General features: G+C 36.7%; 1 protein-coding gene across 31 annotated transcripts in view; it reads left to right on the top strand.

Annotated features, from left to right (window-relative positions):
• Positions 1-18,239, top strand: part of MAGI1 (membrane associated guanylate kinase, WW and PDZ domain containing 1) — a 534,475-nt gene that overhangs the window by 492,589 nt on the left and 23,647 nt on the right. For 18 of the 31 annotated variants that reach the window (XR_009153941.1, XR_009153943.1, XR_009153946.1 and 15 more), the window contains 4 exons: positions 6,274-6,351; positions 11,495-11,586; positions 12,551-12,743; positions 13,859-14,152. Coding sequence is in view for 24 of the 31 variants with exons in the window: in XM_058173838.1 (XP_058029821.1) it covers positions 6,274-6,351; positions 11,495-11,586; positions 12,551-12,743; positions 13,859-14,152 (657 nt within the window). In the remaining 7 variants the exon portion in view is untranslated. Of the gene's footprint in view, positions 1-6,273; positions 6,352-11,494; positions 11,587-12,550; positions 12,744-13,858; positions 14,153-15,161; positions 18,234-18,239 lie in introns of those variants that run through there. The other 13 variants (XR_009153942.1, XR_009153945.1, XM_058173854.1 and 10 more) reach the window with 2 other exon arrangements.

The raw sequence follows: 18,239 nt of genomic DNA, 5'->3' as shown, positions 1-18,239 counted from the left end.
TAGTGACCACATAGATTTTCTCCATGATGATCTGTCTTTAATCTAGTCCTTCAGGTTTTCCAATGGTAGAATTGTCACATAATAATAATAATAATAATAATAATAATAATAATAATAATAATAATAATAATAATAATAATAATAATAATAATACCACCACCACCAATAGTAATAAGCCCATTGAGTACAATCTTAATCCAATTGGAGCACCATCAGCATTGTCAAATTCACCATCAGTCAATTGCAAAAGGCAACTTTACTTGGAACAGTTTACATCATGTGATGCAGAGGTGAGTTTCAGCAGGTTCTGGAGAACCGGTAGCGGAAATTTGGAGTAGTTTGGAGAACCGGTAGTAAAAATTCTGACTGGCCCCGCCCCCATCTATTCTCTGCCTCCCAAGTCCCAGTTTATTGGGAAGAAATGGGGATTTTGTAGTAACCTTCCCCTGGATTGGGGAGGGAATGGAGATTTTGCAGTATCCTTCCTCTGGAGTGGAGTGAGATTGGAGATTTTACAATATCCTTCCCCTGCCAGGCCCACCAAGCCATGCCACGCCCACCAAGCCACACCCACAGAACCTGTAGTTTAAAAAATTGAAACCCACCACTGATATGATGATATCTATAACACTATCAAACATCCACATCTGCCTATCTCAGGTTCTTGGGAAGGACTCGATAGGTAGATAGGTAGATAAAAATGCCCACTCCAGTTTGAACATCTTAACTGCAAACAGTCAATTGCAATTACTCGAAACAGCTTATATTTCACAACAATACTATTTATACCAGGGGTCTGCAAACTTGTCTCTTTTAAGACTTGAGGACTTCAATTCCCAGAGTTTCCATTATAGCTTTGCTGGCTGAGGAACTCTGGGAGTTGAAGTCCACAAGTCTTAAAAGAGACAAGTTTGCAGACCCCTGGTTTATACCATCAAACAACAAAATCTGTTTTGGGGACTATGGTTCATATAAGATCTGATGGGCAGATAACTACCAACTGCTCAGTTTGATCCATCCCAGAAATGCAAACGAAAGTGGACTGCTTGGGAAACTCACCTTTTGCAGCCATCTTTGGGCAGACAGTCTGAGGGCTGATGTGCATTCTGTCAGTGAGCTGATGGTCCGCCCCTTATGTGGATTACCATCCAAATTTTGCCATACTTTAGACACAGAACAATTTTTATTGCTTAGAAACCTGTTTGGTTCCCTAGGCTTTCCTTTAACGTGTTCTCAATTTGTGACTATATTTGTGTGTGTGTATTTCCTGAGGTCAGAAAACAATTCTAAGCAAAAAAAAAAAGGTAGATGATTCCCTTGTGCCCCAACATTGCTTAAGACTTCTGAAGAATGTTTTGGATAAGAAATGTATACAGTGCGAGGTAGAACAGTGGGCATAGCCTTTGGATAAGCCAAATAAAACCATCTGGGAAACCTACCTGGATATTTCAAATCTGTCTTGGCAATGAGAGGTGAATCTTCTTAAAATATACTTTGCTCTACACAGGTAAATGAATCTGCTTTCCCAGGATGGCACACAACTTGAATCGGCAGTGTTCCCTGGTATTATTTTTACTCCTAGGCTTCTCCTTATTTGAGGCAGAGATACCAATAGTATCTTAATCTTTCAGAATAAAAATAACCTATTTCTTCAGAGCAGTGTGTGTGCAGACTGCTAAAATGCTCCTGCATTTCACAAAGCAGGCTGCTTCTGATGTTCAGGTAGCTGGTGATGGAGGATTTAATCACAGAGTTATTTCAGCAAATCTGTGCAAATCCTTATTTGTCTTAAAAGAAACAGAACAGAATAGACCATATCAAATGACTGAATCAATAAAATTAATACAAATATACAAGTAGATACAAAGAAAACAATAGGACATGTTCAGAGTAAGTTGGCACCCCTACAGTTAACCCCAAACTGATCTAAATTCTGTCCTCTTTGAAATGGCCTTGAAAATAAATTGTGCACCTTACTAGTGATATGCAGGTTCATTCCCTGCATGAAGTAAGACAGTTTCTCCTGGCTCCCACAGCATTTTTTTAGTTTTTAAATAGCAATAGCACTTGGACTTACATACCATTTCGAAGTGCTTTATAGCAGTCTCTAAGCAGTTTAGAGTCAGAATATTGCCTCCAACAATCTGGATCCTCATTTTACTGGCCTCGGAAGGATGGAAGGCTGAGTCAAGGAAGGCTTGAGCCAATCAGGATTGAACTCCCGGCAGTAGGCAGAGTTAGCCTGCAATACTGCATTTTAACCATTTCACCACCATGGTTCCTAAGAATCTAAGCAACCAGCCCTTTCTGCAGAGTACAATTTGCAGTCAAAAAGAATTTGTCCAATATCTTCAATGGCTGATGCTGCACAAATACACAATCTTTCTTTAAATGAAATTCCATGAAACCTCCCATGTCTCTGCAGAAGATTGGCAGAACACATCCATGAACATCAGCTAGCAGTCAGAAGACATGATGAAAATCCATTTATTTCACAATACATAGACAGACTTAACTATAGTTTTAACTGGGGAACTATGAGTATTTTAGACCAAGCCAAGTCTAGAACCATAGAGAATTCCTGGAAACCTGGGACTCGGACAGATTGGTCATCAACTGGCATATTGACATAAACTACATCTGCATGTCAATTTCAAGTATATAATTATTATCAACATTATGTTACTAGACAGTTCCAAAATTATAATGGAATTCAACATTAGCAGACAAACCAGCAAGTTTTCTCTTGTATGAAAACAAGTTACTTACCTCATGATATCTGAGGAGTGGCCCACAATTAATATATTGTTTGTTTTCTTGCTGTTATATGTATATGAGTTCAGTTGTCCCTTTGTACATAACAGGCAATTGCCTTTGTATTGTGTGTGGATGGATGGATGGATGGATGGATGGATGGATGGATGGATGGATGGATGGATGGATGGATGGATGGATAGACAGACAGACAGACAGACAGATAAATAGATAGATAGATTATATTTATATATATATATAAATATAAATATAAATACAGAATAAAAACTGACAAAACTAATATTTAGAATAGTGTTATTTTCAAGAACCATCCTTTACCTATTCAGCAAATGCTGTGCCCTGAATCCAAATAGGCAACCTATTTCTTAAGAACATAGATTTAGCAGAAGTTGGTTTTTTACCTCTCTCCTCTTTGTTTTGGTGTCTTAGTCTAAAATTTCCTTGAGGATTGCTGCAATCTGTTATTGTACTGCCTGCTTTAAAAAGCTGCTGTATCCTATGTAGGGGCCATCTGTCAAAGCAGCAGTGACAAAATGAATTAATCTGAATTGCAGATGTGTTAATGAACCCCTTTGAAAGGCTTAAGCAAGCTTTAATTAAAACAATGCAGAAGAGGGTTTAAACCTTTTTTAGAGCTTTAACAACTATTGCATTCATATTTGTTTTTAATATTTGGATTTTATTTGCAGTCACATACTAGATGTGCAGTTTGTAAATCAGATAAACAGAAAAGCACATGAAGCAGTACCTTAATCCATAATTAGATAAATTTGAAAAATATGAGAGCCAGAGAAATAGGACATTTTTGATGAAGCAGCTTTAAAACAAAGTGTTGGCTTTTGGGTTGGGGGAAGGTTTGAAGTACTTATCCTTGCATGGCTAGGAAACAAGCAACCACATTTAAACATACAGCTAGTCCTCGATTTACAACTGTAATTGGGACCAGAATTTCCATTGGTGAGCTTAAGTGACTTTGCTTAATAGCAATAGCATTTATATACCCCTTCATAGTGCTTTTACAGCCCTCTCTATGCAGTTTACAGAGTCAGCCTATTGCCCTCAACAATCTGGGTCCTGATTTTACCCACCTTGGAAGGATGGAAGGCTGAGTCAACCTTGAGCCTGGTGAGATTTGAACTGCCAAATTGCAGACAACCGGCAGTCAGCAGAAGTAGCCTGCAGTACTGCACTCTAACCACTGCACCATCTCGGCTCTTAATAACAAATGATTCCCAATTTTGTGATCTTTGGGGGGGATGGGGTACAGTTGATGAGGAAATCACCCTACTTGTCAACTGAATCATGTAGTTATTAAGCAAAACTGGCTGGGAAGGTCACAAACAGTGATCACATGACCCTGAGACACTGCAGCCATTGTAAATACATGCCGGTTGCCAAGTACCTGGATTTTGATCACATGACTGTGGGGATGCTGTGACTCCTTGCACACTTTGTAAGTGTGAAGACTGATTTTTTGGTACCATTGCAACTTTGAATGTTTACTAAATAGCAATAGCATAGACATATATACCGCTTTACAGTGCTTTACAGCTCTCTCTAAGTGGTTTACAGAGTCAGCAGACCCAACAATCTGGGTCCCCATTTGAGGTCCCCAACCTTGACCCTGGTGAGATTCAAACTGCCAAATTGCAGGCAGCTGGCAGTCAGCAGAAGTAGCCTGCAGGACTACATTCTAACCACTGCACCACCATGGCTCTTATGAAAGATTTGAAGTCAAAGACTACCTGTATCCTATTTGAAAATCCTAAAGTTAGTGTTGCCCTGTTTGTAAAAATGTCCAACTTCTGAGGGGTACAGCCATTTGTGTGGCAATGTAACTAGAAAGGACAAAGGCAACGTCTGAGCTTTTTAAAAAAAATAGATAAGAAATAAAGCTTTAAGATTGTTTTTTTGAGCAAAATAAGTGTGTTATTTCTCCAAAAGGAAATAATTTGACAGTTTTAAGCTAACAAAGAAAGGTCAAACTTTGCCCCAGAATTTGGACTGCATAGCTTGGTAGGCTTTAAGGCATGGACAAAGGTCTTTACTTGTTGTAGGATCCTGTCCAGGCCTGCTACAGACATAGAGATAAAACTTAAGAAAGAGTTCATTTTCATGTTCATTTTGAATCCAGACTTTTTATTCAAAACTTTGTCTAGATTGGTATATTACAATGCCCAGCGGTATCCTAAGAGTGGTCTTACCAAGACCACTATATAAAGTGGTATTAATACTTCATGTGATCTTGATTCTATCCCTCTGTTAATACAGCCTAGAACGGTGTTGGCTTTTTTGGCAGCTGCAGCACACTGCTGGCTCATATCTACATGGTTGTCCACTAGGACTCCAAGATCCCTCTCACAGTTACTAATATTGAGCGAGGTACCTGTGCATTTGGTTTTCCTTGCCTAAATGTAAAACCTTACTTTTTTCACCATTGAATTTCATTTTGTTAGATAGCACCCAATGTTCAAATGTGTCAAGATCCTTCTGTATCTTAAGCCTATCTTCTGGAGTGCTGGCTATTTCTTCCAGCTTCCAGTGTCATCCACAAATTAGATATTCCTCTTCTATCCCCTCATCTAAATAGTTGATTAAGGTATTGAAGAGTACTGGGCCTAAGATAGAACCTTGGGGTACCCCACTGCATACTTCCCTTTATTTAGATGCAGTTCCATTGAGGACTATAAATTGAGTGTGGTTGATCAGTTATGAATCCATCTGGTGGTGATACTGTCTAACACATTTTTTTCTGTCGTATCAAATAGCATGTTGTGGTCTACTTTATTAAATGCCTTACTGAAGATGTAGTTCCATTGAGTATGTAAGGACTTAAATTTGTCTGTTATTAGGCTAGCGTTCCTTGAACTGGTCAATGGCTTTCAGATTAATTGAAATTTCTCATAGGAGTTTATATAATTGATCTCATCACAGCTTTATTCATAATTTGGGAAACCTGTGTCTGGATCAGCTTGGCCTACATGTCTAATATTAATATCAAAAGCTATGCTGGCAGGATTACTTCATGTAGAAGTAATGAGTATTCGTTATAATAAAAAGTTGCAAAAATGTTTTATTGCAGCAGGAGTTCTAAAACAACGCAAGGCAAGGTTTTATTCAACTTTCTCCTGCTTCTGGGCACATCTCATTTTAAAAGGGTGCAATAAATCAATATTTTATTGAAAATCATTAAATGTAATTTGCTGTAGATGTTGCTTTCTGTAGGAATTCATGTTGTCAAAAGCAAGAAATGCTTTTTGCTTCTTTTTTCTAAAACCTAGTTAGAACCTGTTTGTATCTTATATTTTGATCCAATTATTCCAATTTCAACTTTTCCAGCTCTAGATAGATCTATTAAAATTGGTGGGTCTGTTGTAATCCTTGGGAGCTGTAATTTTGGGGGTGTCATGATAGGTATGAAAACAGATGAACTTGAACTGAACCAACAAGAAATGGATTTCATTAAGCTTTGCAAAATGTTAAAATTAATATTCACAGCTATGTCACCTTCGCCTACGACTGGACTGAGCAAGGGTGAAAGAGAAAGAGAAATCAATTCCACAAGTTTTGGAGAATGTAAGAATGAGTTGAGAATTTTATATCTTGTTTTGCTGTCCATCATGTAGTAGTGTTTGTGATTTGGGGGAATTCATGTGGCTGGGTTGGTTGGAGATTTTGGCATGAAGCATGAAATGTACTAAGAGTCACTAATGCTTTCCTTAATGTGTCACTGTCGACCAACATAATGAAAAAAATATTGTAGCTAAAGTGAAGTGTTAGCATGGCTCTGTTTAAAAAAGGTTTACCTGTAGCTACCTATTATCATTCCTTCTCATCCCATGTTAAGAACTCTTTTTATAACTTTTGCATGAAATCATTGAGAGATTGCAAACAACGAGTCAGTATGGATAAGCCACTGATTTGAAAATTGATCCTTACATCATGGGAGACTGAAGACAGAATCAAGTTTAGTCATTATAGAATACTTGGTAGAGATACCAGTCCTTTAAAATGTCATTTAATTTGAAATGATAATTATGCTGATCAGCATTTAAGTGTGCTTATCAGTCTTCAAACATTGTTTTACCATTTGATAAAATAAGCAAAATAAACATTAATTGGGGGGAAACAGGCAATAACATTTTTAATTTGGAATCCCCTTTATTTATTTATTTTTGTCCCTGTGGCTTATTTCTAATCAATGCCACTCAGTCAGTTTCTATCATTGCATCAGGGGAAATATCAGATAATGTTGAGACTTCGTGTTTGATGACAATTTCCAGATTAGCACCCAGTGACTCCATTGCTACCTCTAGCTAGCACTATAACTAATTAAATGGCCTCCCAAAGATATGGAAACTATATCAGTAGGGACTCGTCAGAGGCTAAGGTTAGCCATGTACTTGGATCAATTGATGCAAAAGGCTATAAAATGAGTTTTGATTCACTTTTGGTTATGTTGTGCACATGTGTGCTTGTAGTTCATGATGCCATTATCATTACTATCTCCTTTCCCATCAAAGGAGATTCACTGCTAGACTATGTCAACTGCAATGAAAATAAGAATGTATTGAGACTCTTGAGAAGTGTTTGCTGAATTGTAAGCGGTTACACGTACTAGATTTTATATTTGATTGGATTGTTTCAAACCCAAACCATTATTAATGCACTACCCAGAGACCATCAGAATTAAAATTCATAACATCAGTGAGGTAACGATAATTGCGTGGAATTAGGAATGCATAAGAATCAATGAAGGAATCATTAATATAAATGGAATAAGTGACTAAGCCTGAAATAATATACCAGAGCAAACAAACTTCCTAACCTTGAAAATGTCATCTTCCTGATAGTAAGTCACATTTTCAGGAATAAGTTTCCATGAACAGTCACGATAGTTAGATTAAAACAATTTTATTTGTCATCATGCTACTCTTACTATTTAAAAATAGCTCTACTGCAGGGTTGTCAAACTGGTGGCCCATGGGCCGGATGTGTCACAAACAGGCCACGCCCACCCCAGCTCCGCAAACGCCAAAATGTCATAATACATCACATGATGCGACTGAGTTTGACACCCATGCTCTACTGTAAGAGGTGGTGGAAGCAGCATTATTCTGATTCAGCTTATCTAATTAAACTGTGTAAGAACTGCAAATAACATAGGTAGAACTTAAGGGTTCATATTTTCATTTGAGAAAATAGAAGAACAGAAAGCTTTAGTTTGGGCTGAAAGCATTATCAAGTTCACAGGTTAAAATAGGTGAGAAAGTGCTGCAGAAATGTTCTGCAGAAGCTATTTTGCATGTATCAGACTAGCACTTAACATGTTTCACCTAGACCTAATTGGAAGAAACCTTTAACTTTTGTGAACTAGAGGCAGCAACCAAGAGCCAATTAGTTTAGAATACAGTTGGCCTTCAGCTCGAGTTAGTGGCAAAGTTCACATATTTTTTTATGCAATTTGACTTGCATGTAAATGGAGTTGCTGTAAGATAATAACCTTCAGATAGTTAAATATTGACCAGCCCTAGCATCTCACTAGTGTGTCATTATGCTTAGAAAATTGTTGAGCTGTAGCTCAGTGCACTAATGCATGCAGGTTTTAGGGCCACTTTATTGTAATAAACACTGGTAGGTTAAGTTGATAGGAAATGGAAAATATAGACACAAATCAAAAGATGTGTAGAAGAATGTACAGTATTGGTGCTTTTTTATATTCCAACTCTTTAGTTCATGCACTAATTTAATATTTGAACTCTCAGTCATTCTCCATAGTGGAGAACAAAGTGGCAGCACACCTGATTTCATGTTGCCCACAAAAAAGAGAATCCAGAATTCATTTTATTTAAGCTGATTGGATGCCATTGGCTTCCTTTCAATAACACGTCCATAAAAGGATCGGGACTTGATTTTACTTGTGCCTGCTCTTTTGCTCTGGGATAATTTCTGTATCTGGATGACTCTTTGGGACTGAATTTTCAAAAGCCAAAGGAAGTTTTCAAAGAAAAATAATTTCAAAATATCTTGGAACTTACTATTCATAGAAATAGTGAGGATTAGTTCCCTCCACTCAAAAATTTCAATTTTAAAGCACAAATTTCTTAACGGCATATGAAACCCTTCTGTTTTGATGCATTTAAAAGTAATTACTTGACTGATACATGAGTACACTTGGTTTTATCTGACATTTATAATATTTAGCATATATGATTAGTGTCTTAAAAGAATAAATTTTCCTGTGGAATACTGTATTTTATATATTCTGATCGTGTTAGTGCAAACAATATTATCCCCTGAAAAGTTTGAGAAATTGCATCACTGTAATGGTCAGAAACAAAGTACATCTTAAAGTACAGGAAGAGAATTCAGGAAAAGAACTTTCCTTTCTTGCCCAAATGGCAAAATAAGGTTTATGCTTAGTTTACTGCCCCTGGTTGCAATCTGCCATCACAGACCATAGACCGTGTTGTGAATGATCCAGCATGTTACGTTTATCAACACAAAGCAACCTTCACCCTGAATACCTAATATTCCATTTACTCAATACATTCATTTTGTTACTTACTACTGCTGCTGCATCGTGTTAACTGAGCCTTGCCAATGTGTCGGGTTGCTGCAAATCTCTGCAATGCACGCACATGCCACACTTTGCCATTTCTGGGAACAGGGGAAGAACCGGAGAGAGAGAGTAAGAGTGCTAGCCAGTTCAAAATGAGCAAAAAAAAAAAAATTTGCCTTCATTTTAAATCATTTTTGTAGCCAAATTTCAGTGAAGCGTAGTGACAGAATCATATTTATTTAGCTGATGAGAAGAGGAAAAGCTGAAGAAAGGAAAAACAATTCCCAAACCAGAACAATAGCCAGAAAGGGAAAAGTCACCACAAACAGACAGTATGCTAATAGAACTGAACACTAGAAATGTTCAGTTCTAAAATGACTTTCGCATTACGCTTGCAGTGTGACATTGAAGCCACAACCATTAACAAGAGGGCTGATGCACATTAGTCTTTGTGCACTTAATATTTTTTCAGTACTGAACCTGGGTCTGATCAGTGGATAAATAAATCTCTCTCCTGGGGGGGTATTGTGTATATAAACCTGGGTGTATACAAGAGATATATTCTCAGTCAATGTAACAGATATTTTGCAAGGATTGTGCCCAGTAGCTCCAGCCATTTATAGTACTGTCAACTGAATTGATGCAAGCAATTTAAAAAAAAAGGCTTGCAAATGTTAATTATTACAAAAAAATTCTTTCTCCTGATTTGTTTTCCATTCCTCATCTCTCTTTTGAAAAGAAAATCAACAGTACTATACTACTAATGGAGTTATACTCTCTAACAGGATCTCATTTGCCTAATGACAAAAAAACCATCTTCTCATTATTTCCAAAAAGGATCAGGGATTTATAACCGATGCTAGCATCGACAAATTCTGGTAATGCGGCACAGAGCAAATACTTAATTGGCAGTCAGTTGGCATCTGAAATAAAAACCATGCTTTAGGCTTACTGAGAACTGAAAAATGAAAAATAAAATACCCTGACCATATTAAAGGCTGTCTATAATACGGAATAGGGAATCTAAATTCATGGATATGTGTTTGCTGAAATTGTTCATCCATGATAATATCATATTTTCCATGTTGATATTGTGTTGTATTCCTTATATACGCAATTTTCTTTCGCATATAAATTAGTGGTTTGTGTATTTGACATATTTCATGTTGTATCTCTGTTCAAATCCCATCCAGTTTTAAAGATTCCCAAACACTGACAGAGGTTACATTAATACCTTTTAGATTTGAAAGAAGTTTGTTTTAGATGCATATAGTGCATTGATTATGGCATGGATTACAATTGCACATACATACCATACAAATCTTGAGTGGGTAGTTTTACATTGAACCAGAAAGCCAATGTCATAAAAATGGATTCCTCAAAAAACACTTTTGCAAAGTATGAGAAGAAGTGGATTAGATTGGTTTTGCAATCCATTTGGCTGGTGAAGACCAGATGCACTGGACTATGGGCCAGCATCCCCTGAAGCTCTGGCACATGTATCTTGGAAGTATGATATCTGCTGAATGCTATTCCTCTTTTTGAAAACTCTCAAGTAATGATTGGCAACCATATAAACAACTGTTCTGGAGAGAAAATGCTTTGATTGCTTTGTCCTACTTGTGCTTTATTCCAAAATAGACAAATGCGTTACTTTCTGATATTAACTTTCGAAATTCATGTAACAGGTTTATAAACATAAGCCGTAAGTAAATTAAAAAATTGGATCTAAACCAAAACTCAAATTTACAATAGTTCCAGTGAAACTACTGGGTATATACTCTAAGCCCTGATTAAATCTGGATCAAAATCATTGGCTTGTTTTGCAAGGTGTCAAAGATGGGTATCATATTTACATCCTCTCAAGATCAAATGGCATTAGGGTATATTTAATTTAATTTGACCATGAGAAGATCTTTCAGAAGGCCTTAGAAGCTGAAATGATATAAATAACAAAAGGATGCATTTTGTAAACTACATCTCCTTCATTGTGGAAAATGGATGTCATTCCTTGCAAATCAAATTGCTGTCTTGCCTTGCTCATAAATACAGGGAATTGTATATCTCTGTTTTGTAATCCCTTGTTCAAACATACTCGGATAAAAAAACACACATTCAGCTAATTATAAATCATGAATTCCTTCTACTTCCTTACAGTTCCAGATTATCAAGAACAGGATATATTTCTCTGGAGGAAAGAAACTGGTTTTGGATTTAGGATTCTTGGTGGAAATGAGCCTGGGGAACCAGTAAGTATCTGTGAAATTAGCTTGTTTTATTTTTTCATATCTTCTTAATTTCTAGGATCATCTTCAGCAAAATATGGCCTTGCTTATCTAATCTATATTGCTAGCATAGCCTTTGACTGTCTCTTGGATATGGCACTTGATTGTGCTGGCAACCCTTCTCTCCCCCCCCCTCAAAAAAAACAATAGAGAACAATGTGACCAGCCATATTCTGAATAGCTATGGTCTTATTTTGGTCCAGCTCAAATACGAGTGGGCAGTTTCTACCAGCAACCTGCTTAGCCCTGGAGCAGTTGTATAATAGCTACTGAGCTGAACATTGAACAGATGTTATCCATTCTAGTCTGTTTATGATTTGAATCAAGCTAAAGGTAAGACTTCTTCTAAGCCAGAGATCTCCAACCTTGGTCCCTTTAAGACTTGTGGACTTCAGCTCCCAGAATTCCTTCAGCTCCCAGAGATCCTCAGCCAGCTTTGCTGGCTGAGGACTCTGGGAGTTGAAGTTCACAAGTCTTAAAGGAACCAAGGTTGGAGACCCCTGTTCTAAGCTGCATATACAGTCTCATTTAAGAAAAATCTACAAGAACTAAAAGTGGTGAAATTCTGTATCAGATATTATAGGAAATTTCTGTAATATAAAAAACCAATTTAAAATGGGGGGGTTGAATGAAACCGCATCACAAATAATTAATCAGTCCTGCTTGTTATTTGAAATAGGAAAGTGTATTTTTCCCCCTGTGGAATCAACTGGTTACTACAATCTGTTTCATTATCCTTTTTGTGAATATGTTTCAAAGATATTAGATCTAGGTTGCATCTAGGTAATCAGATGGAGTGTGAATCCATTAGGATAGGAACTCTGATTTTGGAGCAGTCTTTTCAAAGGTGTTTGGGGCATAGGTAATCCTGTTTTGTTTCTTGAGCAAGTGACAACTCTTCTCATATATATTCACTTCCTTTTCACAGATTTACATTGGTCATATTGTGCCATTGGGTGCTGCAGATGCTGATGGTCGCCTGAGATCTGGAGATGAATTGATCTGTGTGGATGGAACGCCAGTAGTTGGAAAATCACATCAGCTTGTAGTCCAACTTATGCAACAAGCTGCAAAGCAAGGCCATGTCAATTTAACTATCAGACGCAAAGTGGTATACACAGGTAAGCTTCAATGTGACTATGTGGGTGTTTTATTTCTATTCTATACTTGGAAGAATAGTGTATTGTACTTGGAGGAAAAAGATACAATAAGGGGTCATTAGTGCTCTCTCTGAGCTTGGCTGTTTTCTTGCAGATGTTCCATTATCCAAACTAGGTAACATCATCATACACCGTTGTGTAAAAATACAATACTTGGAAGAAAATTTACTGTAGCGCCTTTGAATGTATTGAATGTAACCCAGCAAAATTACCAAAGTGATCAGGATTCATGCTGAATATTCTCCTATATTGTTAGATATGACCAGATTCATTTAGTTCAACTATCTATGACAGATGCTTCTATTATATGAATGTGATAGTCATACTCCTCAATTTCTAGCATAAAATGTGTGTGTGTGTGTGTGTGTGTGTGTGGTTAAATTAACCTAAGGAAGAGTGCAAACTATGCAAGAAAATGATCTCCAGATATTCAAGAGTTCCTGCCTTCAGTATGGCTCTCTGAAGCATGCTTAGTGGAAGGGCTGAGAATGCCTTTCCTTAACTGAAGCCTGTAGTAAGAGCCTCATCTTAGTGATTGTTAGTTAGGATTACTCCTCAAAATATGAAAAACGAATGGGACACACATAATAAAATGTAGTATAAAGCAGAAAGAATTAATTATTGTACACATTCCAAATAGTAATACAATCTTTTGTCAAACTATACTAAATTCTATTATAGAAAAAAATAATTTGGCACACTAAATCTTGGAATGGTACTCTTAATCTTTAAGTACCATTGAGCAAAAACTGATCATAGGCATTCTTCTCCAGTGTTAGTGTTCCCTCAGGTGGGTGCCACTGTTGAATAGAGATATATAAAACAGAAGCTTTATAATAACTTTGGAATATAGAAACTTGCATAGAAAAAGATTCCCCCTAAAAGTCGTCCCAATAGCAGATTTCTCCCACTTCTCAAGATATTTTGTCTTACATCTTCCTTAATTGTTGACCACTATAATTGGTTGATAAAAAGCAGAAATCTTAATGTATCAGCTTCATATTTTTCTATAATACTCCTAAAAACTTGGCATTGCTGAAAAGCTGTTAATCCGGGATTGCATCTTTCTCAAACAGTCCCCAAAGCAGAGAATGAGGTTCCCTCTCCAGCTTCTTCTCATCACAGCAGCAACCAACCAGCTTCTTTGACCGAGGAGAAACGCACTCCGCAGGGGAGTCAAAACTCACTCAACACTGTCAGTTCAGGCAGTGGCAGCACCAGTGGAATTGGTAGTGGTGGGGGCGGAGGCAGTGGTGTGGTCAGCACTGTGGTCCAGCCCTATGATGTAGAAATACGGCGTGGAGAGAATGAAGGTTTTGGATTTGTCATTGTGTCTTCAGTTAGTCGCCCAGAAGCTGGAACAACTTTCGGTAAGTACAGAATATGCTTCTAAAATTTAGATTTTGTATGGGATTTATGTGACTCCTATCAATATTTTAACTTCAAAAGGACATAGAGGCTCCAGTTATGCTTTTGGCTGGGAGGGTTACCTTTAATGCATCTGTAGTGTTTACTGAAGAAGTAAGCCTTCACCGATGACCAAAACAAGAGCAAGGGAAAAGACAGCAATCCTAGGTTTATAACAGAACCTAAATTGTTACACTAGACAGGACTGTCGCATTCATGGCCTGTGGGCCGGATGTGTCACACGCTGGCCACACCCACTCTCAGTTTAGCAAAGGGGGGAAGTCGCGATACGTCATGTGACGACGCCCTGACCACATGAGTTTAACACCCCTGCACTAGAGTACAATGACAATAGTAATTACAATTACAAAACAGTAATTAAAATTCACAAATGTGCCCCTTCTATTTCAATAATTTGCCTAATTGGAAAGCAGGGCTTTGGGAAATGTTTGCCTCCCAGATCTTGTTCAAAGCTGAATTACAATTTTTTGTTTTGTGTTGACTTTGTTTTCTTTCCAAAAGAGACATTTTGAAATTGCGATTCTAGAAATAATGGCAACAGGAGGGGGGGGAGACAACAGGGGGTGTAATCCTATGCTTAAAGTAAGAACCCTCCATAGCATATGGCTTTTCTTGAGATAAACAGATTAGGAATTTTTAAGAAGATACTGTAAAGCAAGCATATGTGCTAGCGATGTGGATTGTGTAGTTGGCATGGCATTCCTTTTGATTCACTTTTTTAAAAACATGGCACCATTCATGAGAAAAGCCTCTCGGGTAACCTCTTTTTGCCTGTGAGTGTTTTCCCATTTACCTTCTAGGTAAGGCTCGACCTTCCAGGTGATCCTTGCAGATCAAACACCTGCACCCTCTTCTTTCAATTCTCCTACCACTGCATTGAATACATTTTAAATTAACTAAAGCCTAAATCAATGGTGAATTGCTATTCCATTTATATTTCTCTTGACACAGGGATGGAACTGAGAGGTTAAGACTATCAGACTATCTGAGTGAGATAGTCTAAGACATTCCTGCAGAATAAAAATAAAATAAAAATACGATGGAAGCTTCTTATCTCTAGAGCTTTTTAATCTGGATTTAACCCTGCACCTAGCTAGAACTGCTGATATCCAAATCAATCTAAATGTACTGGAGATGGGGTTTCACCTCTTGACTCTGAGGCCTGTTGATATATTTATTGCTTAAGCACCAAAAAAAGAGAGATTCATCTTCCAATTTTCATCTGTCAGCCCTATACATACCGGCTGCTCCACTAGTTAACAGAGGAGTTTTCAAACTTCTTTTCCACTCTTGAGAAATTCATATGGTTCTTGTTTGCATTTATTGTAAAAAAAAAAAAAAAAAAAGCAAGAACAACACTTGGAATCACGTGAGATAGTTATTCAATCTTTAAAAAGCCTAAGTAGACAATAGTTAATGCCTATTAAAAATCATAACGACAGATAAAATAATGCAGCAAATACTGTCCGAAACCACTCAAATCCCACCCATTCAGTACAAACTCACAAATATGGAAGGCAGCTCTAAAATGGTAAAAATGTATGTTCCAAGCTCAGAGAATTGTATTGCAAGATCTATTGAAAGGATAGAGTGGTCTGTTCAACAAAGGTAAATAAATGTTTACTTTTCCAGTTTGGTTGGAACACCAGTGATTAATGTTCATTTCTGAAAGTTTCTTGAAAGCTAGGCATACAAGGCCATGTGAAAGCAAATTTATGTCTTGACTTCAAGTTAATCCCCATCCTTCTCCTCTGCTCCCATATTCTGCATGAAATCCTTGGCTATACAGTGCTTACCCTGTATCTGTAGGAGGCTTTTCTAGTTTTATATAGGTGGTCAACAGAAGTGGGTCAGACTAGGTCAAAACTGCCTTTTCTACAGTCCTGTGGATTAGGTTTGTTCATTCCTAAATTTTTAGAAATTAACCAAGAAATATTTTTCTTGTATGATGGTTATATTTACGAATAAACCATGATTACTGCTATCTGTTATGAAAATAATCCATTCTACGAGTTATAATGGACTTCAGATAGTATATGGCTGATCCTCTAACTCATCTTTCATTGTGATTTTTTTCATGTTATCACAACATAGACATAGTTCTAAAATTACTATTATATTTAGATGGCTTGATAAAATCTCTATTCACACACAAATAAGGGCTCCATAGTCATTATGGCCCCATGCAAAATGAGTGAAGTAGCTGCTTCAAAACACAATTATGTGTAAAGAATTATGTGTTTCTAAAGAAACACACCGAGATGTGGATACAAAATGTTGACGAGGCCGAGTTAGGTAAGGATACAATCATGTTTGATGTTAGTTCACATTGCAATTACAGAGCTGAATTTTTGTGGAAACAAAATTGGCAAATTGAGATAGAAATGTGAAGCCAAGACAGAACGCCAGGAAAATAAAATGTCCAAAGAAAAGTGGAGTAAGCAGTAGCTGTAATGGTTTAGATTGATTATAAAAGATATAAAATATAAAGAAAAAGTGAATACATAGTAATCAATAATTTGGAATGAAGCAGAGCTATTAAAAGCTCCTTATTTGATAAATTTAAAAAAATTACTGGTTTTCTATGCAGAAAAAAATGAAGATACATATATACGGATATAATTATAAGTAACATCTGTTACTCAGTGATCATATTGAAAAATAGTTACAGCTTAAACTAAGGAATAGCTTGGTGTAGTTTAACCTAACCACAATTGCAAATTAGATTATGTAATCCATTAAACTGATGCATAAAGTAATTCATTTTTATTAAAGAGAGAAGATTTTCATTACTTTTAAATGTTGTTTTAAAACAGCAATAGATAGAAAATCATTATACAATTCACTATACATTATATAGTAGGAAAGAGTTCAATCTAGCTTTTTTGAACTATCCAAAATATATACAAATTTAGAGTGGATCAAAACGAATAATGAAAGTTACAGGTATAGATCAAGGCCAACAAGCCTGTTGCTCTCCAAAGACTGGTGTAAAATTAGTAAAGACATGACATATATAAATATAAAACAAAATAAAAATAAAATGAACAATAATTTTCCTTGTTCCTCATCATTACCTACACTGGCTAAAGCTTTTGGTACTAGAAACATTTTGTAAAGTTGATTAGGAAAAAGGCACTGTAAACATTTTTTCCTTGTCCCTTACTGTCATCATTTAATCTCCATCCTTAACCTGCATATCTAAAACAATTAGCTATGGAAATAGGGGTTGACAACTACCTGAATTTAGATTCTGGAGATATTTGGGGTATCTTTAAGCTTTCCCACTTATTCTGTTGACTATATTAAATTGCATTCAAAGTAGTCATTTTTGGAAAGCTCTATATTCCCCCTTGGTCCATCTTTAGTGGCTTTTGTTCCTGGCCTCAATTAGTTCTTTTATTTGTTGTAGTAGAAACTCCTAATTCCTACTGCTTTTATCCTTGCTGAAGTTATTTTTTGTAGAATCTATCCTTCTGAGTTTGAATTAAGAGAAAACTCATTCCTTGGTAGGCAATACAATGATTGTCTTTCAAATCGGAGAAAGAACAAAACATTGGCAGAGATTTTAAGCATCATTGGCTAAGATTAAAAGAATATGGCAAAGTTGGGTTCAAGGAAAATCAAAGAGGCTTGGGCTGCCATTCAAAAATTTCAGATTTACAAGGAGAATCCTCAGAGATTTTATTCTGAGGGCTGCTGAGCACAGTGGCAATCCATTCAAACATACCCTGCGATGTAACAAGAAGAGCCTTATGTGCAGAAGAGAAGCACTATTAGAAGCATAGGAAGCGCTGATTAGCATATTCTAATATTTGCACTCACAGAGTCAATTGCCAATGTTTTGAACACTGGCAGCAAAGCTCTCCTTTAATAACGTTTGCTTGATGCATTAATTAATTAACCCTTAACCTTCTCTTTCCCTTTTCAACCCTTTTTCTCCTTTCCCCCTCTCGCCATGTTCCCAACGTATTTAAACAATTTGTTTAAAAAAAATGCACACGCGCAAAAACAAAAAATCAATTCAAA

The sequence above is a fragment of the Ahaetulla prasina genome, chromosome 2 (assembly GCF_028640845.1).
Source record: "Ahaetulla prasina isolate Xishuangbanna chromosome 2, ASM2864084v1, whole genome shotgun sequence".
Lineage (NCBI taxonomy): Eukaryota > Metazoa > Chordata > Lepidosauria > Squamata > Colubridae > Ahaetulla > Ahaetulla prasina.
Note: the sequence above shows the minus strand (reverse complement) of the source record. Positions and strands in the feature narration are given on the sequence as shown.